At 33.3% G+C, this 27,556-nt stretch overlaps 1 protein-coding gene across 1 annotated transcript in view; it reads left to right on the top strand.

The window, feature by feature from the left end:
• Window positions 1-25,943, top strand: part of si:dkey-246i14.3 (ephrin A4) — an 87,616-nt gene extending 61,673 nt beyond the window's left edge. Inside the window, exons 3-5 of the mRNA XM_022674214.2 lie at window positions 6,281-6,349; window positions 20,742-20,774; window positions 22,063-25,943. Of these exons, the coding sequence (XP_022529935.2) occupies window positions 6,281-6,349; window positions 20,742-20,774; window positions 22,063-22,157 (197 nt within the window). The 3' untranslated portion in view covers window positions 22,158-25,943. The remainder of the gene's footprint in view (window positions 1-6,280; window positions 6,350-20,741; window positions 20,775-22,062) is intronic.
• The last annotated feature ends 1,613 nt before the right edge of the window (window positions 25,944-27,556 follow it).

Genomic DNA, 27,556 nt, shown 5'->3' with positions numbered 1-27,556 from the left:
ACACACACACACACACACACACCAAACACACACATCACACAACAGTCTTTTTTTCTAATCCACATTCCCCAAAAAAATAACACATTGAAAAGTATGATGGAGAGAAGAAAGGAGGGACAGATCAATACAGCGGCCAAAGAGAAGAGCAATGAAGAAAAATGAAGAAAAGAGAGAGCAGACGGAGAGATGTAGCGGGAAACAGGAGGGCAGGGAGAAGAGGAAGGGCAGGAAAAGAGAGAGAGAGAGAGAAAGTGAGAGAGAGAGAAAGTGGGGGGGGGGGAGACAGGGACACAGAGGAGGGAAGTATCTTTACATAAATTACTGATCCAGTGAACGGGACAATAGAGTATTGTTCAGGCATGAGATCCAGTACACACACAACCCTCAGCCTATTGTGTCTCTCGCTACACACACACACACACACACACACACACACTCACACACAGTAAGGAGGTGGGGAGGTGAAGATCACAGCGCTGAAAGAAGATCTGAAGGATATAATCTCTTCTAGTCTGTTGTGTCTGTTCTTCAGATGTCGCTGTGGATCTCACACTCGCTCCCCCTGCACTCCAGACAAAACCCTGTATCTCCACACAGTTCACTTTTAGATTAACTTCACCTCAGATCACCAGCTGACCTCTGCTACACTCAGTGGGAATTTTATGATAAAATGGGAATTCTGAACTCACAGAAACCTTTATAACCTGTTAATAAAGCCTAAAGCGAGGTGATAAAGAGTGAGGTCGGGAAATATCTCATGATTTTGTTGCCAGTAATTGTTGGTTGAATGGTCAGTCAGACGGACTGGTGGATGGATTGTTGAGGGATGGATGCATGGACAGATAGATGGACGTATGGATGAAAGTATGGATGGATTGGTGGATGGAGATATGAATGGATGAATAGAGAGATAGATGATTGGAAGGATGCGTGGATAGACTGGTGGATGGAGATATGGATGGATGAATGGATAAATAGAGAGATGGATGATTGAAAGGATGCGTGGATAGGCTGGTGGATGGATTGTCGAGGAATGGATAAATGGACAGATAGATGGACGTATGGATGAAAGTATGGATAGATTGGTGGATGGAGATATGAATGGATGAATAGAGAGATGGATGATTGAAAGGATGCGTGGATAGACTGGTGGATGGATTGTCGAGGGATGGATAAATGGACAGATAGATGGACGTATGGATGAAAGGATGGATAGACTGGTGGATGGAGATATGGATGGATGAATAGAGAGAAAGACGATTGAAAGGATGAATGGACAGACTGGTGGATGGATTGTTGAGGGCTGGATGAATGGACAGATAGATGGATGTATGGATGAAAGGATGGATGGACTGGTGGATGGAGATATGGATGGATGGATGAATAGATGAATAGAGAGATAGATGATTGAAAGGATGAATGGACAGACAGGTGGGTGGAGAGATTAATGGATGAGTGGATGGATGAGAGATGGATGCTTGAAAGGATGAATGGATGGACTGGTGGATGGATTGATTAATAGATGAATGAAAGGATAATGGATGGATTGATTGGTGGATGGATAGTTGGAAGGATGGATGGACAGGTGGATGGATTGTTGAGGGCTGGATGAATGGACAGATAGATGGACGTATGGATGAAAGGATGGATGGACTGGTGGATGGAGATATGGATGGATGGATGAATAGATGAATAGAGAGATAGATGATTGAAAGGATGAATGGACAGACAGGTGGATGGAGAGATTAATGGATGAATGGATGGATGAGAGATGGATGCTTGAAAGGATGAATGGATGGACTGGTGGATGGATTGATTAATAGATGAATGAAAGGATAATGGATGGATTGATTGGTGGATGGATAGTTGGAAGGATGGATGGATTGATGGATGGATGAATAGATGGATGAAGAGATAGATGATGGATGGAAGAATGGATGGTTTGGGGTGGTGGATGAATCTATGGATGAATGTATGGATGGGCTGGTGGATGGATAGTTGGAGAAATGAATGGACAGATGGTTGAATGTGTGGATGAAAGGATAGTTGGAGAGATGGATGGATGGATGGAAATAAAAATAAAAAATGACAGGAAAAGTATAATGTGATCATATAAAATGAACATATAATAAACAAAGTAATAATACACACAGTATGAACAGTACGAAGATAATTACCCAGAAATAGATTACAGTAAAATTAGTCCAAATGACAGTAAATGATAATAGTAAAGAACGTTAATGTAAAATTGGCAGTAATATTTAAAACTATATGGAAAAAGCATAATTTGGCCAAATTTGATTTAGTATATGATAAAGGTGTAATTATTGCATTACCATAGTGCTGCTGTACGCTTTATTTTGAACCCCTAAAATGTGTGAATCTGATTTAAGTGAAAGCAGTAGTGTAAGAGTGTAAGAATGGTGAGTGTGTGCTGTTGTGAGTGAATGGTAAGACTTGTTCTCTCATCTCTCATCTCTTGTTGTATCATCCAAAGAACTGCAGGCCTCACTTTATGTTCAGGACTTTGGGACAAGCGTTTATTGTCAATTTAGTCAGAAAACATCTTTATGATCCATAAAACTGTTGGGAAAATGAATGGAAAATGAGTGAATGGATGGATGGGTGTGTACATATTTAACATTTGTCTCAGAGAAAGGTAGCTTTGTACAAATACATTAAAAACTGCACAAAAAAAAAAAAAAAAAAATATATATATATATATATACAAAAAATCCTCTGTGGACTGACGAGACAACAGTTGAACTTTTCTAAAGTGTGTATCCCATTACATTAGGCGTAAAACTAACATCATACCTACTGTAAAACATGGTGGTGGTAGTGTTACTGTCTGGGGCTATTCTGCTGCTTCATGACCTGGAAGATTTGCTGTGATAAATAAAACCATGTATTGTCAGATCATCTCGTCGTGACCTCAAGCTGAAATGAACTTGGGTTCTGCAGCATTCTTAAAATTATTATTATTATTTTTTTATAATTTTAAGAATGTAATATTGCAGCAAAATTTTTGTAAAAGTAGGAAATGATCAAAATTAGGATCAAAATTAGAGTCTTGACATGAAAAAGAAATTGAAATTGCTTTTAGTTCAAAAATAAATAAATAAAACAAGTTCTAAAAATAAACAAAACGAATTAACTTGGGTTCTGCAGCATTCTTAAAATTATGATTTTTTTTAAGAATGTAATATTGCAGCAAAATTGTTTTAAAAGTATAAAATGATCAAAATTAGTATCAAAATTAGAGTCTTGATGTTAAAAAATAAATAAAAAATGCTTTTAGTTAAAAAATAAATAAAAAATGAATGAACTTGGGTTCTGCAGCAGGACAATGACCCAAAACACACCAGCAGGCCTACGTCTTTGAATGGCTGCAAAACGAAATGAAACAAAATGAACAGAATTGAGACTGTATGACTGTTTAGCATCACTACAAGCCCAGAACATCCTCATAACACACTTGTTATGTGGCTCCTAACAGTCCTGAACACACACACACACACACGCACTCACACAGCCTGGCTGGAGTCCGAGGTACTCATTTGCGTCAGGGTGGAATTATGGCGCAGGGCTGGCTGGATGTATGTGCGGTTGTTAAGAGCTCGCTAAGAGCTGAGTTTAAGAGGAGGGGAACGGGCCGCAGCTGCAGCGTGTGTTACTGAAACGGCCGTTATGGATTTATAGTTATAGGCAGCGTGATTAAACATGGAGCCGGCGCTGCTTTCTGAAGGAGCGCAGCAGCACAGCCGTCGCCATGCTCTCTGTTCAGAGGGCTGAGGAAGAAATGCATGTGTGTGTAAATCCTGATCTCATTTAGACCCAATAAACCTGCATGAACATTTCATTGCATATTTTCTTTAAAAGATATATTGTTAGATTGTTCCAAAAAGTATTGCGATAAATGATAATCATTTTAATTTAAAAACTGTTCAACTGTAGGTTGAAACCAAAGAACAGAAAAAAAAAATACTAGAGGTGGGACAAAATAATGTATAATTGTTTTATTTGTGATTTACAGCTCTGTAAAAAAAAAAAAAATTAAGAGTCCACTTAAAAATGATGAGTTTCTTTGATTTTACCAAATTGAAAACCTCTGGAATATAATCAAGAGGAAGATGGATGATCACAAACCATCAAACCACCAAACTGAACTGCTTGAATTTTTGCACCAGGAGTAAAGCAGCATAAAGTTATCCAAAAGCAGTGTGTAAGACTGGTGGAGGAGAACATGATGCCAAGATGCATGAAAACAAACTGTGATTTAAAAACAACCAGGGTTATTCCACCAAATATTGATTTATAAACTCATAAAACTATATGAATATAAACTTGTTTTCTTTGCATTATTTGAGGTCTGAAAGCTCTGCATCTTTTTTTGTTTTGTTATTTCAGCCATTTCTTTTATTTCATTTTCTGTAAATAAATGCTCTAAATGACAATATTTTATGTGGAATTTGGGAGAAATGTTGTCTGTAGTTTATAGAATAAAACATCAATGTTCATTTTACTCAAACATAAACCTATAAATATAGAGCAAAATCAGAGAAACTACTCTAGGCAATATGAATTTTTAAAAAATAATTTTAAGTATGTAACATTTTAACAAAATAAGTATTAAATTATCAAAATTAGTATGAAAATAAGACTTTCAGCGTACAAAAAAATCGAAATAAAATGTGTATATTTAAATTTTAGACTGTATAGATTTTTGGCTAAAATCTAAGTAACAAAATAGATACACAATAGATAACAACTAAATAAAGTGCTGAATATTAAGAGGATGCATATAAACCTCAAACATTAAGAATAAAAAATACTGAAAAATAAAAACTATTATATCTTTACAATAAATAGAAAATGATTAAAATAGAATACTGCTATATTATCAAACTATATTATTAGAATAAATTAAAAATGTTATTTTATTACATTTTATTAAACTTATTTTAAAGTAAATAAATAATCAAGTTATTATATTTAAAATATTCAAAATAAAATTTATTTTGCCTATAGATTTTATATTAGATTTTATTATTATTACAAATCGTATAATTCTTATACATTATTGGTAGTATTTTTACCAATTTTTTGCCAAATGACGTAATTTCTTAAGTAAATGCAGAAGAGTGTTTCTGTTTTTGTATTTATCGTAACACATTAAATAATGATTATTTTACCTAGAATGTTTGGATGTTTTTATGTGAAATTAATATTCTGAATTATATTTAAGCCCTTCCAATGAATAATCATATTTTTGACCGTTTCTTCATTTTTGGACAGTGTGAAATGTGCTTTATTTTTATTGTATGTTTGTATTTATAAAAACACTTTTTATGATAATAAAATTACTTATAAAAAGTATTAGATAAAATAACTGATTTCTCTCAAAAAAGATAAATGGTGGATTAATGGTTATATACATAATACATCACCTTTTAATTCATAATAAATTCTGCTCATTTATTTCAGAATCTTGTTTTTTGAGATGATTAATCATGTGTTTTTTTAGTTATTGTAGTGTTCATTTAGAGGAAATGACTGTCTCTGATGTTTAATGTAGAAGAAAAAGGATAAGAAAAGAGGATGAGTTCGTGATTCACACCCATCATTTCTTATTTAACAGCTCCTCGTGCTCAGCCTCGCCCGCGATGATGCTTTAGAGTTTTCTGATTCAAGTTTTATTAATAAATTATTATTTAGTTTTGGTCTTAATGCTGAGTTTAATAAAGAGTGGATGAACCTGTATGTTTTTAGCTGTCTGTCTGTGTTTGTTTATACAGCTCTGGTAAAAATTAAGAGACCACATTGTTGTTTTATTCTACAGACATTTCTTCCAAATTTCAAATTAAAATATTGTCATTTAGAGCATTTCTTTGCAGAAAATAAGAAATGTCTGAAATAACAAAAAAAGATGCAAAGAAAACAAGTTCATATTCATAAAGTTTTAGATGTAAGAGTTTAAAAACAATTTAATCACAGTTTTTTTTTCATGCATCTTGGCATCATGTTCTCCTCCACCAGTCTTACACACTGCTTTTGGATAACTTTATGCTGCTTTACTCCTGGTGCAAAAATAATTCAAGCAGTTCAGTTTGGTGGTTTGATGGTTTGTGATCATCCATCTTCCTCTTGATTATATTCCAGAGGTTTTCCACTTTCCACTCTTATTTTTTTCCAGAACTGTATATTTTTAACATGCAATGTTTTATTTGATTGTATTATTAACTACTGTCTATCTGTCTGTCTGTCTGTCTGTCTGCAGCCCTGTCGACGGACGACGGCCCCCCCCTGCCCTGTATGAAGCTGAGAGTCACTGTGTGCTGCGAGGCCAGTGAGTACTCTCCTCTTTTCATCCCTTCTTCTTCTATTTTTTTCTCCTGCAGGTTCTTTTTTTTTCGTGGCAGTCCCTCCCCTCGCGCCCTCTCGCGCACTCAGACGACCCTCTTTCTCCGCACGCGATCCCCTCGCTTATCTTTAACCTCTCGCTCCCTCTCTTACACACTCTCTCTCTCTCTCACCCTCCCCTCCCTGTTTCACAGATCCCTCTCTCTCTTCCTCTCTCTCTTGCTCTATTTTCCTTACTGTTATTCTACCTTTATCTCCACTGTATCTGCCTATACCTTAAAAAAACACTTTATATATATATATATATATATATATATATATATATATATATATTAAAATAATGTAATTTTGTTATAATTTAATCTTAAATAAATACTGTAAAGCTTATTTACAGATTTATCTTTAATCTGCTTTAAACTAAAACTGCTTAATCTAATATGAACTGTAAGCTGAAATAAATAAACAGGTTTTATATATATATATATATATATATATATATATATATATATATATATATATATATATGTCTTTTGATCAAGAGAAACCAAAGTTAATATATATAAAAAGCAAAGTTAGTATATATTTATATATATATATGTTTAAATATATACTCTCATTTTCAGTGTAGCCAAGCATTTACTAATACAGGGATTGACACGACAAATTATAGAAAATTATAACTACATTTAAACATTTAAAATGACCAGTAAATTTAAAAAATAACAGTTAATAAAAAATATAAAAACTGATAAAAAATGTAACTTGAGGTTTAGCTGATAAAAAATTAAGATAAAAAAGATAAGAGATTAATAAAATACAAAACAGAATTTTTTTTTGGATAAAACAAACTTAGATAGTACATAAAAACATTATGATAAATAATAATAAGATGAACATTAATAATAAAAGAAACAAATTTCAATATGTTAAAAAGTGCATTACAATTGTAAAAATGTAAAAATAAAAAGCTAAGAGAAGGAATAAAGAGATAAAGAGATAAACGTTAATAATAAACACCTCTACTATGTACTATAGTGTTTTATGTCTGTTGTGTTTATAGTTACTCTTTAATAAAATAAAAAACAAGAATCTTCATTTTTGTCAATTTTCAGTTTACACTGTAAAAAGTGTAGCCCTGCTCAAATTAAAAAAATTGATGTCCATTTGTTGCATCTAAACTATTTGACTTCACTCAATCTAAATAAAGTCAATTGTTACAACCTTATTATTTTATTTTGACATAAACCCTATTACTTCACTCGACCCAATATTAATTATTCACCTTGATCCAAGTTAAATTCTTTACATTTCAGTTTCGGAACCAAACTAATACATTTAAATTGAACCGAACTTAAAAAAAAAAACATGGCAGCATATTCAGAAGATCCAGAAGTTACTGTGGCGTGGAAGAGGACGGATTACCAGCGAGATTCGTTTCAGTGCTCTCTTGCTCTTTTTATTTTGCTCTGAGGAGGACACTAAGAGCTGGATTTACGTGGGATTCCACTTTTGAAAGTAAAACTACCTACAGCTCCAACGCAGCTAACCCCACTCCCACACACAGAAAACACACAAAGGGTGAGGCACAAAACAACCACATAACTGATAACTACATGAATAATACTAGAACAGTGATAATAAAACATGACATGAAACTCTGGGATAAACAGTAACATAAACACGCAGAAAAACACCCACTTCCCCCAACAGGGTGAGCTCCCATAATTCCTTGCGCCCCCCCTCCAGTCCCGACGCCACAATACCATAAGCATGCGTTGCTATCTCGCGAGCGCGTTCAGGCACTTTCTCCCTCTCTCATTCTCTCTCTCGCGAGCGCGTTCAGGCACTTTCTCCCTCTCTCCCTCAGTGCTCTGAAGCACTTCTCTACAACTTCTCCCGTGCTCCACAGTGCGCATGCGCAATTCATGTTTGATTCAAATTAAAAATATTACATCCTTATCTCTTTTCTTCGTGTATGATTTCAGTGGAACCAAAACATTTGGTTTATTTCCTTCAGAATTGTAATTAATTTAGTCTGAATCAAAATTGACACATCAAAATTCAAAAAGGTTGAGTTTCACAATAAAGTCAATAATTGTACTATGTGTTCAATCATATTTATTAGCTTGAATGAACAGCTCCATGCTTCACTTTTTACAGTGTACAACATAATTTGAACAGACAAACTGTCCTTTACACTGTGTCAAAATTTCTTGATGAACGGACCAATAGAAACTCTTCAAAATTACCTGAAATAAACTCTTTTTACATTGACTTCCATTGAAAGATAAGAAGGTTTTTTCTCTCTCCTGTAAAGTTGCTGTTTTGGAGATAAGTGTTTTTCATTTCATAAACAGCATTTATGCATTTATATATAAATGCATTTTTATTTGTTGGCTAATGTGTTGGAGTGTATATATGTGTGTGTGTGTTTTTGTGTGTGTGTGTGTGTGTGTGTGTGTGTGTGTGTGTGTGTGTGTGTGTGTGTGTGTGTGTGGCGTGGCTAGTGTCTCGGGGCTCTCAGCCCCCTGCAGTAATGTTATTCTTCCGCCTGGCTGAGCTGACGAGAGAGCAATGGGGAACGCCGTCCGCTTAGATTGGGAATGGCAGTCCAGTCCGTGAACCGTCCGCCTTAATTCCACCTCTCGCATCACACACACACACACACACACAGATGTATGGCAGGCTGTCCAGTCCAATTCGTTGCCTCCCGTTCCGCTCCGGTCCCAAATCAGGCTCCTGACTCTCCTCCGCTCCTAATCGCCACCATTAGCACTAATCCTGTCCGGCTGCTAATGCTGGTAATTCCATAAGCCACAGAGATGTTTATAATACGTGTCGGAGGAGCCGAGGATGAGCTGCGGACCAAACCTCTAGAGTATTAAATCAGATTCCGTAAGTTTTTCACCCTTGTTTCATGATAATGTCGTTAATGTTCCAGCAGCGGTAGCATGAGGTCAGTAGTAGTGAGGGTTTTCTGCTTTTCAGATGAATTATGGATCAATTCTAGGTAGTTCTATTGAGTTCTATGAATGCAAACATTTTAAATTACTTGATATGTGAAAGCTATGGATTAAAAGGGTTAAAGTTGCTGTAAATATCAGAAATCTTACAAAATTAAAGTCAAGAAAACAACAAAATAAAAAATATATAGCAACAGAAACTCACATAAAACTGAGGCCTCAATGGACAGCTCAGACTTAATATAGCTAACAAGTTAGCTAGAAGCTGGATGTTGTGGATAGCCAGAATTTACAGGGGTTGGACAATGAAACTGAAACACCTGAAATCATTTTAGTGTGGGATTTTAGGTTTCATGGCTAAATTAGAGCAGCCTGGTGGCCAATCTTTTTGGCCATTAATTGCACATTGCACCAGTAAGAGCTTTAAGAGTGTGAAGGTTCAATTAGCAGGGTAAGAGCAACATTATGAGGGACATACCAGAGTTCAAAAGAGGACAAATTGTTGGTGCACGTCTCTGTGACCAAGACAGCAAGTCTTTGTGATGCATCAAGAGCCATGGTATCCAGGGTAATGTCAGCGAGATACCACCAAGAAGGACCAACCACATCCAACAGGATTAACTGTGGACGCTGTAAGAGGAAGCTGTCTGAAAGGGATGTTTGGGTGCTAACCCGGATTGTATCCAAAAAACATAAAACCACGGCTGATCAAATCACGCAGAATTCAATGTGCACCTCAACTCTCCTGTTTCCACCAGAACTGTCCGTCACCACAATCAATTATTGTCCTCTAAAACCAGGTGTTTCAGTTTCATTCTCCAACCCCTGTAGTACTATACTTAGTTTAAATGAATTTCTTAACCCTGGTCTCTGCCTTAAAAGTCCAAACCATCAAAAAAGTACAAAAACTTTCATTCACACTGCACACAATATTTGTTTCTTTGGTCTGAACCATGATTTTCACCCCTTTCAGAGCAGATATTTTGGTTTAGACCAAAGTAAAAAGTCTAAACTAAAAGGTATGAAAGCACCTCTTCATAAATCTCTCTGCGTTTGAGCTGGAATGTTTTGAAGTCATGCTCTCGGGTTGGTGTTTGTGGTCAGTGGTAGATGTAGAGAAGGGACGGCGTGTGTAATAGCATGTAAATAGCTTGGCGTTTGCAGTGCGGCGGCATGTTTTTGATTGAAGACGTTGGATAGGTTACTGGTTTATTGTTGTCTGAAGTCTGGACGGTATCAGAGCGGCCAGCCGTTTGATAAAGCGCGTTCTGATTGGCGGTTACTTTGTGCTCTTTGAAAGTGGACGTTCAAACACAGTAAAGGTCCACTTCTTCTTCTTCTGCTTCTCTTTCTTCCTCTTTGTCCGTTTTCCTCGTCTTCCCATGCACTTCCCTCAAACGGCCTATCTCTTTTAACTCTCTCTCTCTCTTCCTGCCTCTCACACTCTTTCTGTTCTCTGACCGAAACTAATCCAGACTAAACTGTAGCATCTCCTCTTCTCTCTCTCTCTCTCTCTCTCTCTTTCTCTCTCTCTCTGTTTCTAGTGTTCTGTCGTTCCTGGAGTGGCACTAATCTCCAACCCCCCCCTCTCTCCGTTTCGATTTCTCCCCCCTCCCCTCCCTCATTTTTATGATCTGTCGTTACCGGAGCAAAACTAATCTGCCCTCCATCCACTCCCGTCCCTTTTTCCGTCCGACTTTCTCGCCCCTTCCCCACCATCCCCCCTTCTTTTTTTTCTCTTCCGTCCTTGCGATTCTTCTTCTATGAGGAATTCTTCCTCTTTAACACCTTTCCAAACCTTTACAGCGTCTCGGACACGACAACATGACTGCTCATGTTTACAGACTATATATACATATATAAACTATAGAGAGGTTCCTAATTGCTCCTCACTGTAGTTCTTCAGTTTCCATTAAAAGATGTAGTTTTTCATTTTACAGAATGTGAGTATGGCAGTTATTTACATTATTTCCAAATTCCATAATCCATTGGCTAATAAAAATGCTTTAAAATGACCTAAAATTAGTTTTAAACTAGTTTTAAAGTTCTTTAGTCTTCTGTGAAGTCATTATTTTGAATGGATGCTGAAAAATTCATAGTGGATCCTGGAGAGATTCCTATTAGATAACTAATAATTCATAATGGATACTCGAAAGGTTCATAATAGGCACTGAAAAAAACAATATAGTAGTTAGCGAAAGAATCCTAATGAATCCTGGAAAGATTCATAGTGGATAATGAATCGTTAGTAATAAATACTGGATCATTTACAGTGTTTATTGGAAAGATATATAGAAAGTACTGCATAATTCATAGTGGATCCTGGAGAGATTCAAAGTAGATAATGAATAATTCATAAAGGATATTGGAAAGCTTTATAGTAGCTAATGAATATTTCATAATGGATACAGGAGAGATTTAAAGTAGATATTGAATACTTTTTAGTAGTTACTGGATAATTCATAGTGGTTATAGGAAAGATTCATAGTAAGTACTGAATAATTCATAAAGGATACTGGAAAGATTTATAGTAGCTAATGAATAGTTCATAATGGATACTAAACATTTTCATAGTAGATAATGAATAGTTCATAAGGGATACAGGAAAGATTTATAGTAGATATTGAATAATTTGTAGTAGTTACTGGATCATTTATAGTGGTTAAAGGAAAGATTCATAGTAAGTTCTGAATAATTCATAAAGGATACTGGAAAGATTTTAAGTAGATATTGAGGAATTTATAAAATATACTAGACAGAATTATAGTAGCTAATGAATAATTCATTATGGATGCTGAAAATATTCATAGTAGATAATTTATTGTTTGACATAGATACTGTATAATTCATAGTGGTTATTGGAAAGATTCCTAGAAAGTATTGAATAATTCATAATGGATACTGGAAAAAAGATTCACAGGACAGATTTATATTTATAGTAGCTAATGAATAATTTGTAGTAGATACTGGATGATTCATAGTGGTTATTGGAAATATTTATGTTAGGTACTGAATAATTCACAGAAAACATATATAATTCATAGTAGGCACTAAAAATTCATAAATCATTTGTAGTAATACTTTAGTTTAGTTTAAATATTCTACATTAATTAGAAAACAATGCAAAAACTGAAGCGTTTTTTGTTATGTTTTATTTTATTTGGGGTGGTTTTGGACTTTTAGGCTCTTCAGTTCTTTCCTCCGTCCTCATCATTTTCTCCACACCTGTGCAGAACACCCTGCCTCCACACCTCCACACCTCCACCCCCCCCCATCCCCTGATCACTCTCTCTCCCCATGGTCCTGTGAGAAAGGAGACAGGATGTTTTGTTCCCCCCGGTTCTGTTTTTGTGGTTCCTTCCTGTGGCGGCTCTTTTATCTGACGGGACGCGTCCCGGAGGAGGTTCTGCGGAGCCCAGGGGCCGAATCCCCTAAAACGCATTGGGTTCTAAGTCCTGCTGCTGCGCTGAGGGGTAATACAGGGTAATTAACAGGTTTTTTATAAAGCCCTGCTTTTCCTGGGTAGGTCATTGAAGCCGTAATGAGCCGGCCCGGGGGAAGCTGAAGGACGGAGTAGAGATCAGCCGTACCTGAAGGAATATCATCTCCAGTACTGCTGTTCTCCTGCAGAACGCGCCATAGATTCTCTCTCTCTGATGCATCAAACAGCCAGCAAATCAATGAACAACCAAACTGCAGATACAGGGGTTGGAAAATGAAATTGAAACACCTGTCATCATTTTAGTGTGGGATTTTAGGTTTCATGGCTAAATTGGAGCACCAGTAAGAGCAGAGTGTGAAGGTTGGTTCAATTAGCAGGGTAAGAGCACAGTTCTGCTCTAAATATTACAATTGCAATGCACACAACATTATGGGAGACGTACCAGAGTTCAAAAGAGGACAAATTGTTGGTGCACGTCTTGCTGGAGCATCTGTGACCAAGACAGCAAGTCTTTGTGATGCATCAAGAGCCACGGTATCCAGGGTAATGTCAGCTCAGCATACCACCAAGAAGCACCAACCACATCCAACAGGATTAACTGTGGACGCTGTAAGAGGAAGCTGTCTGAAAGGGATGTTTTTCGGGTGCTAACCCGGATTGTAACCAATAAAAAACATAAAACCACGGCTGATCAAATCACGAATTCAGAATTCAATGTGCACCTCAACTCTCCTGTTTCCACCAGAACTGTCCGTCACCACAATCAATTATTGTGCTCTAAAACCAGGTGTTTCAATTTCATTGTCCATTGTCAATTTGGTAAAATCAAAGAAACCGATCATTTTTAAGTGCTCTCTTATTTTTTTCCAGAGCTGTAAATTGTATATGAACTGAATGAACTCTAATTCAGATTTTAAAGTGATTGAATCATCGGCTTCAGATCCGTGTTTTTTTAACACCGTGATGCTTCAGTGGGTTCTGTAATTAGAGGGGAGTAATTAGCAGGTAATTGAGTATCAGGCCGGCGGGTTCAGAGGTCGCCGCTGGAGCGTCACGGTTAGTGTGACGGTGAAAAGTTGTGTCCGGCTGAATCTGAATCCTGATTCAGTTCCTTTCTGATTCCAGAAACACAATGAGGCGTGAACATGTTTCTCACTATAGACCCCGCCCACTGTGGACCCCGCCCCCTCCTCTCAGAGGTCGACTCCTCCAAACATTCGTTCTGCTGATGTTTTTTTCCCCTCTCTCTCTCTCTCTCTCTTTCTCTCTCTCTCTCTTTCTCCTCTGTCTCTCATTCACTCTCGCTCTGTCGCTCCCCTGCTGGGAGGAACCATTACAGTCAGTTCTACTTTCTCTCTAATTGATCCCTCTCTTTTTTTTCGCCCCTTTCTCGCTTTCTCTCGTTCCTGCTGTGAGCACGCCATTTCCTGTTCCAATTCCCTTTTCTCTCTCTCTCTCTCTGTTTTTTTTCTCTCGTTCTTTCTCTCTCTCTTTTTCTCTTCCCCCCTCGTTCCCACCTCCCTCGTCTCTTTCCCGCTCTTCTCCTTTCTCTGCCTTTATTCTTTATTTCCAACTTTCCAATAAAACCCGTAGTTTTTCTGTTTTTTCAGACATTTACTCAACAAAATTAAGTTTTCATTATTTTTTTAAAGCTTAAATTCAGTATAAAAGCGAGTGACTGAAGTAAACAGGCCGTGTTAAGATCTCTCGTTCTTTTTTAATCTCCTCCCTCCCGGCTTCTCCTCACCGTCTCTCGCTTTTCTTCACGCTCGCCCCGTTTGACGCAATTTAGCGGAGAGCGCAGCCATTTTAGAGAAGGAAGCGTAAACACTCTGCCATTTTGGCGCCGCAGAACTCGCTGAGCTTCTGACTGTAGAATCCGTGAAGCTTCAGGTAGCGATTTATCAGGGGATTTTATGGATTTGGTTTTATTAAGATTTAATTTTTTACGAAAATTCAAAAAAAAAAAAGTGCTCGTGGGAAAATGGCGAAAATACTGCAAATATAAATATATATATATTTTTTTTAAACATGATTTTTAGATTTTGCTTTTTTTGTATGCACGGTTTTAGACAGAAACTAAAAACAAAGTTGAATCAAAACCTTATTACATGTTTCTACATCAATTCCATAGAAAGACCATTAAAAGCTACATTAGTTTTTTTTTTTATGTTCCTTCTGCTGGTAAGTTGCTAAATTGTAGATAAAACAATTTCTAATGTATTTAACATTTAAGGATTTTTTTTTTATTGTTTTTTTTTATTTAAATTGTGTTATGTTTTGTATTTTTTTACGTTTTTCAGAATCAGAGCCCAAGAGCAATTATCTTTTATTTGCGAAAATTTTATGTATTCGAAAACAGCAAAACAAATTTAAATAGATAATAGAGAAATTTAATATAATAGAGAACAATTAAATATATAGTTTTTTAGCAAATCACAATGTAAATATATTCAGCATTTTATTTATTTATTTAATTTTTTTTTTATTTGTCTAAATGTAATATAATAGAAAACAGTACAGTTTTTCTTTAATTTAATAAGCTAGAGAAAAATTGAACATAAGATTACGACATTATTTTACATTTCATATCATAGCTGTCTCACAAAAATATATATATTTTTCGGATTCCTTCTTTTTACCTTTAAAAACTTTTTTACTAATTATATCTTCTATTTTAATATAAAAAATGAAAAAAGTTTTATGATGATAGAAAAGACATAGAAATTTTATTTTTTTTTTTTAGCAAATGACAATGTAAATATAACCAGTATTTTATTTATTTATTTATTTAAGATACGATAAAATACGATAATCCTTTATTAATCCCACAATGGGGAAATTTTGCAGTGTTACAGCAGCACAAAGGAACAAATAATAATAAATCTATATATATAAAAGATTACTGAACATATAAAAAATATAAAAATACTAAAAAATATATACATCTAGTGTAGCTAAAATAAGGCCAGAGGACATATGATTATGGTACACATATAAAATAAACATATTGCACAAATGTTTTCAGTTTTCTTTTATTTGTTTAATTTTAATCTAATAGAAAACAGTAACATTTTTAATAGATTCATTTTATATATTAGAGAAAAATGTAACATACCAGTGTGACACTATTATACATTTTTATATCATAGCTGTCTCACAAAAAAAGCAGTTTTTGTTCTTTTTCAAATGTTTTATATTAAATTCAGTATAACTTTAATAATTTTGCTTTATGCAAATCTAAAATTGTGGACATAGAAAAAGTTTTTAGTGAATCACAATGTAAAGAAAAACAGCATCATATATATATATATATATATATATATATATATATGTGCAGAATTCAGTTTTTTACGTATGTTTTTTTTTATTGTACCTGCTGGTGTGAAACAGTGGTTTAAAAATCTCCCTGATCGTTTTTGCTGCAGCTTGTTCTGCTCTTGTTGTTGTTTTTCTGCTGTTGTTTGTATTTTCTTGTTGTTTTCTATTTAATTTCAGCATGAAAGAGTAATCGGAGTAATCTGGAATGAGCTCTTTCATCCGCTTTGTGACTCTAAATGAATTATTACAGTAATTAAGAGAACAAAAGAGGAAATAAAGGTTTATATCAGAGCGCAAGTTTAGATAAGTCAAATGAAGGACAAACACAAAATACTGAATATACTGCTCTCAATTACTGCTCTATTCTTACTGCGGGTATTAATAACAGCATAGTAACTTCCAAACTATATATAGAACTATATATATATATACACTCTAAGAAATATAAGTACAGATTTGTACTTAAAAGAGTATAAAGCTTGTCGCTGGGGCTGTACCTTATATTGAGGCACAAAAAAGTACCTTTCAGTAAAAGTCCTTTTTTGTACCCATGGTTTTTGTGCCAGTATAGATTATAAAGATTATAAACATTATCATCAACTAAATATGTCTCAAAAACTTGATGATACAAAATTGTCTGGCTTTCAAATAAAAAATGTGCAATTAAATTATATATTGTTTATTAGTACAGTGATACAGAATACTGAATGTACCTTTTGGCTGCAGGTTAAATGGTACAAATTTGTACTTATTGCTGTTAGAAATGACTTTGTACTTCAGCGGGAACAAATCTGACCCTGTAAAGACCAATATTGTACCTTTAAGGGTACAATTATGAAGAGTGTACCTTTGAGTACAAAAAAGTACTCATATCGTACCTCTGTGTTTTAGAGTGTATATATATATATACTACAGCTCTTTCTTTGATTTCACCAAATTAAAAGCATAAAGTTATCCAAAAGCAGTGTGTAAGACTGGTGGAGGAGGAGAACATGATGCCAAGATGCATGAAAACTGTGATTAAAAACCAAACCAGGGTTATTCCACCAAATATTGTTATATTTCTGAACTCTTAAAACTTTATGAATATGAACTTTTTGTGTTTTCTTTGCATTATTTGAGGTCTGAAAGCTCTGCATCTTTTTTTGGTTATTTCAGTCATTTCTCATTTTCTGTAAATAAATGCTTTAAATGGCATTAAAATTTGTGTTTGTAATTTGGGAGAAATGTTGTCTGTAGTTTATAGAATAAATAACAATGTTCATTTTAGAACATATTAGAACAGAGTAAAATATATATATATATATATTTTTTTTACTTTTTGTTGTGAAGTGAAAGTAAGAAAGTATTTTTTTTCCAATAAAAATGATTTAAATAAAAATTCACTGCAGATGCAGAATGTATGTTTGGCTAAATATCTGTTTAATTCACTTTAATTTCCAGTCATTTTAAATCAGGTGCTAATATCATCTAAAATCACAATCTAAAACTTTAACCTGACCTTTACTTAGTTTTTTTTTTATTGAATGGATCAATAAAATGACTAATATTTTTTTTACATTTAAAGTCAGCTTTAATGTTTTATTTGCCGTTTTTGTATATATCTTTTGCAACATATTAACTTCATTAACAAAAAATAAAAATAAACAATAAGCAGTTATCTATAACAGTTCTTTGTAAAAAAAAATTATATATATATTTTTTTTGCAAAATATAAAATAAGAGTAAAATCTTTAAATCACGTTTATATAGTTATAGATTTATTTACAGGTTTCTGACAGAATCAAATCTACAATATATCTACTGAGATTCACTCTAAAGCTTTTATATGTAAATAAATACAATCTTAACTATCCCATATAAGAAATCTATTTCAAACAGTAATTCAATTGAATCAAATTAATTTATTTCACCTATCTATCTATCTATCTATCTATCTATCTATCTATCTATCTATCTATCTATCTATCTATCTATCTATCATGTGTATTTATATTTAAAGGAAGCAATAAATCAAAAGGTATAATAAAAATGATGTATATTAAAACTAAATGATTTAATGTATTAGAATATATTAAAACAATAGAACATAATAAAATATACAGTTTTTCACTTTTTTTTAGTTATAAAGTAAATCTGTAAGTTGTTTTTCTGGAGGTCAGATTTTTATTATCATCATTTATTGTCTATTCTCTCTCTCTCTCTAGATCATAAAGTTCATTTACATTGTTTGAATTAAAGTTTGAAATTAAAACAATGAGCTTATATTAATTTAAACACATTTAACAGCCAACTGTACCTAAAAAGATCATACTAGACATATTTAGATGTGTTAAATGTTTTTTTATATTATTGATAACATTCATAACATTCACTCCAATTTATTTAGACGTGTTTGTCTGTAAAAATAATTATACAATGAAAAGGACAACACTTCATGCACAAATTAGATTAAATTACATGTAAAATATATATATATATATATATATATATATATATATATATATATATATTTATTTTTTTTTTTTTTTTTTTTTTTTTTTTAATGCATGTGTAAATAAACACACTTAATAAAATGCTTAATAATGAAAAAGTTGATTTAATTGTTTGTTAAATTAGAACTAAAACTTTTAGATGAATTTTGCACTCATAATTATCATTATAGATAAATTAATTAAACGTCAGATTTTTACTATCTAGAAACTATATATTTTTCCAAGTAACTTTGGAGTGATTCACATATTTCCAATATTTACATGCTGTAGAGTTTTTAAGTATTTTTTATAAGTAGAGATTTAAGTATTTTTTATAAAATTAAATGTATTTTGTTATTATGTATGTTATGTATATGTTGCATATGTAACACTCTATATACTTATTTTTTAGTTTGAACTAAACTTTTGGGTGAACAAACAACTGCAAGAAAGAATTACTATTATAGACCACTATAAACCTTTAAAAAATATATCAAAGAAAAAAAACAAAAATATATATGTTTTTATATTACTTAAAAGTAATTAAATTAAAAAAATATATAAAATGTAATGAAGCAAAGCTTGCAACTGACGCTCCAGCACTTTTGCTCTCATTACTTCAATCAAACATTCCTTCACCTTAAATAACTCTCTCTCTCTCTCTCTCTCTCTCTCTCTCTCTCTCTCTCTCTCCCTCTCTCTCCCCTGCTGATAGCGTGACACAGTGGCCGTCCTCCTTCCTCTCTCCGTCTGACCTTCTTTTACTCCCTCCATCCCCTATCGCCCCCCCCCCCCCACCCCCCCCCACCCCTCATTCACTCCTCCAGCCTCTCCTCTGTCTCGCTCTGTCGCTCCACCGGCATTCTTACTTTCTTCTGTACCATTCTCTTTCCTGTACACCTCTCTATCTATCTATCTATCTATCTATCTATCTATCTATCTATCTATCTATCTATCTATCTATCTATCTAGCGAGCTAGCTATCTGTCTGTCTGTCTGTCTGTCTATCAATCTATCTGTCTGCCTGTCTGTCCCTTTGTCTGTCTATCTATGTTTATCTGTCTGTCCGTCTATCTATCTGTCTGTCTGTCTGTCTGTCTGCCTGTCTGTCTGTCCCTCTGTCTGTCTGTCTATCTATCTATCTGTCTGTCTGTCTATGAATCTGTCCCTCTGTCTGTCTATCTATCTATCTATCTATCTATCTATCTATCTATCTATCTATCTATCTATCTATCTATCTATCTATCTGTCTGTCTGTCTATCAATCTATCTAGCTGTCTATCTGGCTATCAATCTGTTTGTCTGTCTATCTATGTTAATCTGTCTGTCTGATTGTCTGGTTGTCTGTCTGTTTATCCCTATAAATATCTGTCTTTCTATCCCTCTATATATCTCTCTGTCTGTCCCTCTATATATCTGTCTGTCTGTCTGTCTATCCCTCTGTCTGTGTGTCTGTGTTCTTATAAGCCTGGTTGTAATGAAACAATGCAACAGTAACAATAAAAAGGACAAAAGCAGCAATAATTACAAAGTAATTACAAAATTATTAAAAAATATTTCCAAAGTAATTACAAAATTATTAAAAAATATTTCCAAAGTAATTACAAAATTATTAAAAAATATTTCCAAAGTAATTACAAAATTATTAAAAAATATTTCCAAAGTAATTACAAAATAATATACAAAATAGGTGATAGCAGTCATAAATAAAGATGACAATAATTAGAAAAAAAAGTTCAAACGTCAAATATATACATATACTTAAAATATTAAGTTAATTATTATTTTAAATGTAATTAATTACTGAATACTGATGAAGTGAACAGTGATGTGTAGCTCTCTCTCTCTCTCTCTCTCTCTCTTTTTCTCTCTGTCAGTTCTGCAGAACTCTTAATCTCTTCACTCCTCTTTTTTTCTCTCTCTCTCTCTCTTTTTTTCTCGGATGCGACCTTTAAGTGAATTTGCATGGGGGTGTGTGTTGGTATTTTGGGTCCGTGCAGCCGGTGCTCGTTTTTCACGCTGTTTCACGCTGAGTAATGGTGAATCTCCTCCGTCTGCATTAATCTCCTCCCTCCTGTGAACATCTCTCTCCCTCATACATGATCTTCAGCCCAGAAATAATGACTGAACTATTTCTCTCTCTCTCTCTCTCTCTCTCTCTCTCTCTCTCTCTCTCAGCGGCTCCTGAGAAGAAGCAGGAACGAGTGAAGGGTCAGTATGAGATTGTGATGATTGTGATAATTGTGATGATTGTAGTTCAGTAACAGTTTGACTCCTGATCCATCTGATTCACCAATTCACAAATCTGATATCTATATTTTTTATATCAGATTTAATATCAATATATAACGTGGCTTTTTTTGTTTTAGAATAGTTGTTTAATTGTTATATGAACACTGAATAACACTACAGATATCAGTATTTTATTAGATACTTTTCATACTATTATATACTTTATTATATATTTATATATCAGATCTTTTATTATATTAATTTGAGGAGTGGTTTCCAGATTAAGATTAATGATTTACTTTAACTTTTTTTTAAAACACATTTTTTTCTTTAATTAATGTTCTCAAGACTTTGAAGTTTTTTATTAATCATTTAGGCAACACAATGGAAATACAAAGGAAATAAATATCAGAAGATTTTAAATCTTATAAGAAATCTAATAAAAACCCATGTAATAAAACCACATGATTCAGTGTTTTAGTATATATGTTTTTCTTATTGGACTAAATATATATTTATATGGAATAAGGAATAATAGTCATATTTTTACTTATTTTTTAAATTTAAAATGAACTATTAATTACATTTCATATTGAATTCTCTAATAACTTTTTTTTTGTCAAAGCACAATTATTTAAATTGTATTTTAGATGTATTTTCTTCTTTAAAGAATGGTTTAGATTGTTAGTTTCTTATTTTTAAACGTTTAATTTAAAGTTATTTGTAATATGTAAATTACTGGAAGATGTAATACATTGTCACTTTGTGTTTTATATGTTTAGTTTATTGTTAGTATTATATATTATCTTTTATTGTATTTTTAAATACATATATTCATCTATTAGAAAATAAATACTATATAATATACACAGACAACCTACAACCCAGTAATCCATCAGTTTCTTACTAAATACTTTTATCTTGCAAAAAAAAGTATATACTTAAAAGAAATGAGAAAATCGACTATAATAATTAGTAATAAACTTCCTAAGTGAAATAACCATTTTATATATTAACTATATATTGCTGTTACACTTGGTACAATTGTATTTCCCTGTATTATTATTATTATTATTATTATTATTATTATTATTATTATTATTATTATTATTATTATTATTATTATTATTATTATTATCATATTTTTAATTTTTCCAACTACAAATTGAGAAAAAAATGTCTATTTAAGAGTTGATAATGACCTTTTGCAGAACTTCTAATGTAATAAATTAATAAAATTAAATATGTTTTGTATTTTTGTTGACAGGAAGTCCAGCTCCCCGCAGCCTCGGCCCTCCCAGATCATCCAGTTCACTCTCTCTCCTTTTTCTCATCCCTTCTTTTCTCTTTCTCCTACTATGATAACTGTTAAACTAAACCCCAGGGAAGCTAATAACCAATATATCATCCTTTATCACATCATCACTGTCCTGACAAAACCTCTCATCTCCCAAATGGAGATGTACAGTAAAACAGAGGAAAATAAATGTAGACTGGGATCTTAAATATATAAGCTAAGAAAAAAGAAATAAAACAAAAAATATATACATTTTTGACACAATGACAGTGATGATACTTCACCAATGGGTCTGTCACAATAAGTACATGGTTCAATTCAATTTATTATACAATTTGTGGACAAAACCTCAATAATTTATGTGCTGTAACGTGTGCAGAATGTGATTTTGCATTGTCTTGTTAATACTAATGTACGGATGTCCCTGAATATGTTGATTTTAGGCCCTTTTTAGGAGTTTTTTGCCTTATTGCTGCATCACAGAAGAGTTCAGTGGGTAAACTGTTAAGATTGAAGACATTATTTGAGTATAAAAGTGTTTTTAAAACAAATCTGGCATTTAAAAATATGGGGCAAATTTTTTAAGCTCAGTTTTGCACGTTTTGAACTGAGCAAGTTTTACTTTACCCGTCGTTACGATAGCAAAGACACACTGACACACCCTAAATCAAGCTGCATTGTGTGGCTCACTTGACGGCTCATCTGTACGTCACTAAAAGCGGCCCTTATAGACTTAAAAATGACCTGATTACCCTATTTTTTGTTTTAAATAATGTATTTTTAATATTAAACCAAAATATAATCTTTTTTATTGATGCTGTATGCTGCTGTATCACTGTACAGCACCACACCTCAAACAATAAATATGTTTATAGAGTCTAATAAACATGACATACATAGAAAGTGTATAATACATATTTTTTCTTCAGTTTTTAGTAAATTTGTTTTTTTTGGTCTTTTTTAAGACCCTGGCAAAATTTTAAACACTGGATTTTGTACCATTTCCATTTATTGACTGGACCTGAAGAGCTTAAATGGCAAAAAATATATATAAGGGGGAAAATTTGTACTTCTAATTTACTACTTAATATATTGAAATTGATATAAAATTAAGTTTAAAATATATATATTTTTAAAAAATGGTCAAGACTTGGCACTACTTTGATCTACTTTTATAATCCCAACTTCCTGATTTAGTTAACACCTCTGATTTATTGTGTAATATGTTGATAATGTATTTATTGTGAGAGGCCTAATCAACATTAATAATATAATTTATCACAATTATTATTATTTTGTGACAATATATTATTCAGAACAATAGTTATTGTGACAGACCCAATCCCAACTCCACAAACTCAATAAACTGTATCCAGTCCTTCCACACATACAGGTGCATCTCAGAAAATGTCATTAAAATCTCATTGAAAAGTTACTTTATTTCAGTAATTCAGTTAAAACAAAATGTGAAACTCGTATATTATATTATATAGATGTATTAAACACAAATTGATATATTTTCTATAAGCATTTATTTCTTTTATTGTTAATAGTTATGGCGTACAGTCAAAAAAGACCTAAAATCAGTGTCTCAGAAAATTTTAATATTATATAAGACCAATTGGCACTTTTGGCAGTTTGGGCAGTGTGCCAAGTCCTGCTGGAAAATGAAATCTGAAATCTCCAAACCATCACTGATTGGTGGAAACTTCACACTAGACCTCGAGCAGTTTGGACTGTGTGTCTCTCCACTCTTCCTCCAGACTCTGCTCCCTTTATTTACTTTAAATGAAATGTAAAATTTACTGATTATCAGTGATGGTTTAATGGAGAGTCATGTCTGTCATCTGCTGGTGTTGATCCACTGTGTTTTATTATCAAGTCTAAAGTCAGTGCAGTTTTGTTTTCCCACAAAATCTTACAGCACTTCATATCTTACAGCTTCCCTCTGCTACTGGCAACTTGCGAATTTCATTTTCCAGCAGGACTCAACAATAAAAGAAATAAACGCGTATTGAAAATAAATCACTCTGTGTTTTATACATCTATATAATATATTATAGAGTTTCACATTTTGAAATATATATATATATAGATATATAACTCACAATGATGCCATCAGCACCATTCTGGACCAGGAAGACACTAATCTACCTTTTAAGAGCTGGTCCTACTCTTCCCTTTCTCTTCCTCCTTCCAGCCTTAAAAATCCCACATTCCTTCACTCCCCCTCCCTCCATTTCTCCTCCACCTCCTCGCTCTCCATCCATCCATCCATCCGTCCCTATCTCCGTCCACCTTTCTGTACATTACTACTGAACTGAGCCAAAGGGGAATAAACGAAGAGCGGCGGACGTCCAACCAGAAGATTAAAGCTCCCAGTCCAGCTTTCAGAACTGATTTATTTTACATTTTTTACTTTTTTCTCTTGATTCCACCAAAGCAAGACCACATTACACTCAGTTCAGACGTTAAACACGCCTCATCATCGCCTCATTGGCTCAGCAGCTCAGCGCTGGAACTGTGTGTTGGAGAACTCGTGGAGACTCGGTGTGGAAGGAGATCTCAGAGGTCTGTTCTCTGTGTTGTTGAGGACAGTATGAATCCTCTCAGGAAGAACCGCGACGACACTGTGGAACCTTCCGGACCGGAGGAGGAACCGGTACCGGTATCTCCTGCTCATCTTCCAGAACAGACAAAAAAAAAAAAATGAAAGAATGAAAAAAGCTTGGCTGATTGGCTGATTGGCTGATTCCTCTCACCATTGTCAGTCAACTCAATTGGATTCATTGGACGCTTCTCTGAGCACCCAATCAGAATCAGAATCAGTTTCTACTCTCTGTTTCAGTTTAGTATCTGGATTTTGTGGGTGGGGTACAATGATTACTTTTTTTTGTAGACGTTTTTCTGTTATTTCTACATCTTTAGAGTCACGTGTATATGTACTGGCACCCGTCAGCTATGTGTATTGGCAATGTGATACATTCCACTACAATACAGAGTTAATTATTTAATATAAATCACAATATGCTAATACATCTCCAGAAAATAAAATATTATTGAAAAGTATTTTAATATTACTTTATTTCAGTATTTAGTTCAAAATGTGAAACTCATATATTATATAGATCTATTGATCTATTTTATATAAGCGTTTATTTCTTTTATTGTTGATGAAAATTGGAATATCATATAAGACCAATTGGTACTTTTGTTGGCAGTGTGGGCAGTGTGCTGGAAGTCCTGCTGGAAAATGAAATCTGCATCTTCATAAAAGTTGTCAGCAGGATACAGAATAGTCCATGGAAATGTATTAACATAATAATTAATATATATTAAAGGTTAATTTAAAAATAATGCACATTTTATATACTATACAAGCTTGAATTTTTTTCACCAGGAGTAAAGCAGCATAAAGTTATCCAAAAGCAGTGTGTAAGACTGGTGGAGGAGAACATGATGCCATGATGCATGAAAAAAACTGTGATTAAAAACCAACCAGGGTTATTCCACCAAATATTGATTTCTGAACTCTAAACTGACAATATTTTAATTTTTACCCATAAATCTCATATTCAGTCATTTTACTAACAGGTGCCAGTACATTGCTGTGACTTAAAAAAAAACTTAAAGCAATCAGTTTACAGATTAAAAGGGTTATACTGGATTTTTAACTTCTTTGTTTTTTATTTTTGTTTTTTAAACTTTTTTAGAAATTGTTTGTGTGAGTATGATGTGTGTTTTTCACATTTTAGTGAAGAGTTTGGCATCTTCTGTGAAGAGCTACAGCTTAACCATGTGTGTACTGTGAAATGAGCTACGCTGAATAAAAAGAGAATCAGAGAATCAGATCTTTATTTTGTGTGGTGTTTTTATTTATTTTCTTGATGTACAGAAAATAAACAAGAAAAACTTGTTGTACAGTAAAGTTGCACCAGATTCAGATTTTACTAAATAAAAAACCTCTGGAATATAATCAAGAGGAAGATGGATGATCACAAACCATCAAACCACCAAACTGAACTGCTTGAATTTTTCACCAGGAGTAAAGCAGCATGAAATTATCCAAAAGCAGTGTGTAAGACTGGTGGAGGAGAACATGATGCCAAGATGCATGAAAAAAACTGTGATTAAAAAACAGGGTTATTCCACCAAATATTGCTTTCTGAACTCTTAAAACTTTATGAATATGAACTTGTTTTCTTTGCATTATTTGAGGTCTGAAAACTTTTCTCATTTTCTGTAAATAAATGCTCTAAATTATAATATTTTTATTTGGAATTTGGGAGAAATGTTCTCTGTAGTTTATAGAATAAAACAACAATCATTCATTTTACTCAAACATAAACCTATAAAAAGCAAAATTAGAGAAAATGATATGGTCTCTTCAGACTTTATAATAATGACTGTCAAAAGCCATAATGCTATAATGATTCATAAGTACTTATTAATATAGTCATTATTATAAGATTGTGTATGCATTATATTGCATTACAAAATACAGAATTGATGGGAACTGTAACTGTAGTATTGTCAGTGATGTTAAATGCACAGATGCAGTTTATAGATCACAGATTATTAGTAAAGTTTTGGTGGGGATTTGAGTCTCCTCTTGTGTCCTGTAGAGGGCGTAATGGTTTCACTAAAGGAATCTACTCAGAGCTGCAGGGAATAATACTGAGGATGTGCTCACACTCAGAAAGTGATGCTTTTGGGTTTTACTCTGTTTTTTTCTTGTTAAGTTAACCCCTTCAGACCTGAATTATGATCCAGTGATGGAAAAATATAATAATGCTATTTTCTGCCTGTGATGAACACAAAATAAGTCTCTTATATCCTAATAAAAACTGTATATAAATTTTAAACTCAAATAATTAACTAAATATTTAATTGTTTGTTTGTTTTTTGTTGCATTGGAAGCCTGTGCTTAACTTTTATTTCATATTTGATATTGATATACCTTTTCATTTAAAAAAGAACATCCCTAATCATGATAAAAAAGTGTTCTAAGTCACATAAAATTAATAAAAACAAAAATAGCTCTTTCTTTGCCTCATTTACTCTAGTGCTGCAATGTGTTGATTTTTTTTTTCAGTACAGTGGGTGGGGCTAAGAAACTGTTTAACTGTCTTATAAGCGTTTTTATTGGCTGGTTGATGGTCTATTCAGATGAATAATATGTCTCAATTAGTGTTATATGCAACAAAACATCTTTTTAAAAAATGTGATGTCCATTGTAATTGTTGCAAGGTCTGAAAGGGTTAATGCATCAATTTGTTAATATGTTTATGGCATATTCTGCCTAATTGGTATCATTTCTGTGCCCAGGAAATTACATGTATAAACGTGCATACAAAATAACTTTAAATATATATTTTATTATTAAGCATAGTGTCTTTTACATTGACCTGATTGCAAAAGTAAGACATGTATTTTTAAAAAAAATAAAAAAAAACTACTTAGA

This window comes from Astyanax mexicanus, chromosome 6 (genome assembly GCF_023375975.1).
Source record: "Astyanax mexicanus isolate ESR-SI-001 chromosome 6, AstMex3_surface, whole genome shotgun sequence".
Taxonomy (NCBI): Eukaryota; Metazoa; Chordata; class Actinopteri; order Characiformes; family Acestrorhamphidae; genus Astyanax; species Astyanax mexicanus.
Note: the sequence above shows the minus strand (reverse complement) of the source record. Positions and strands in the feature narration are given on the sequence as shown.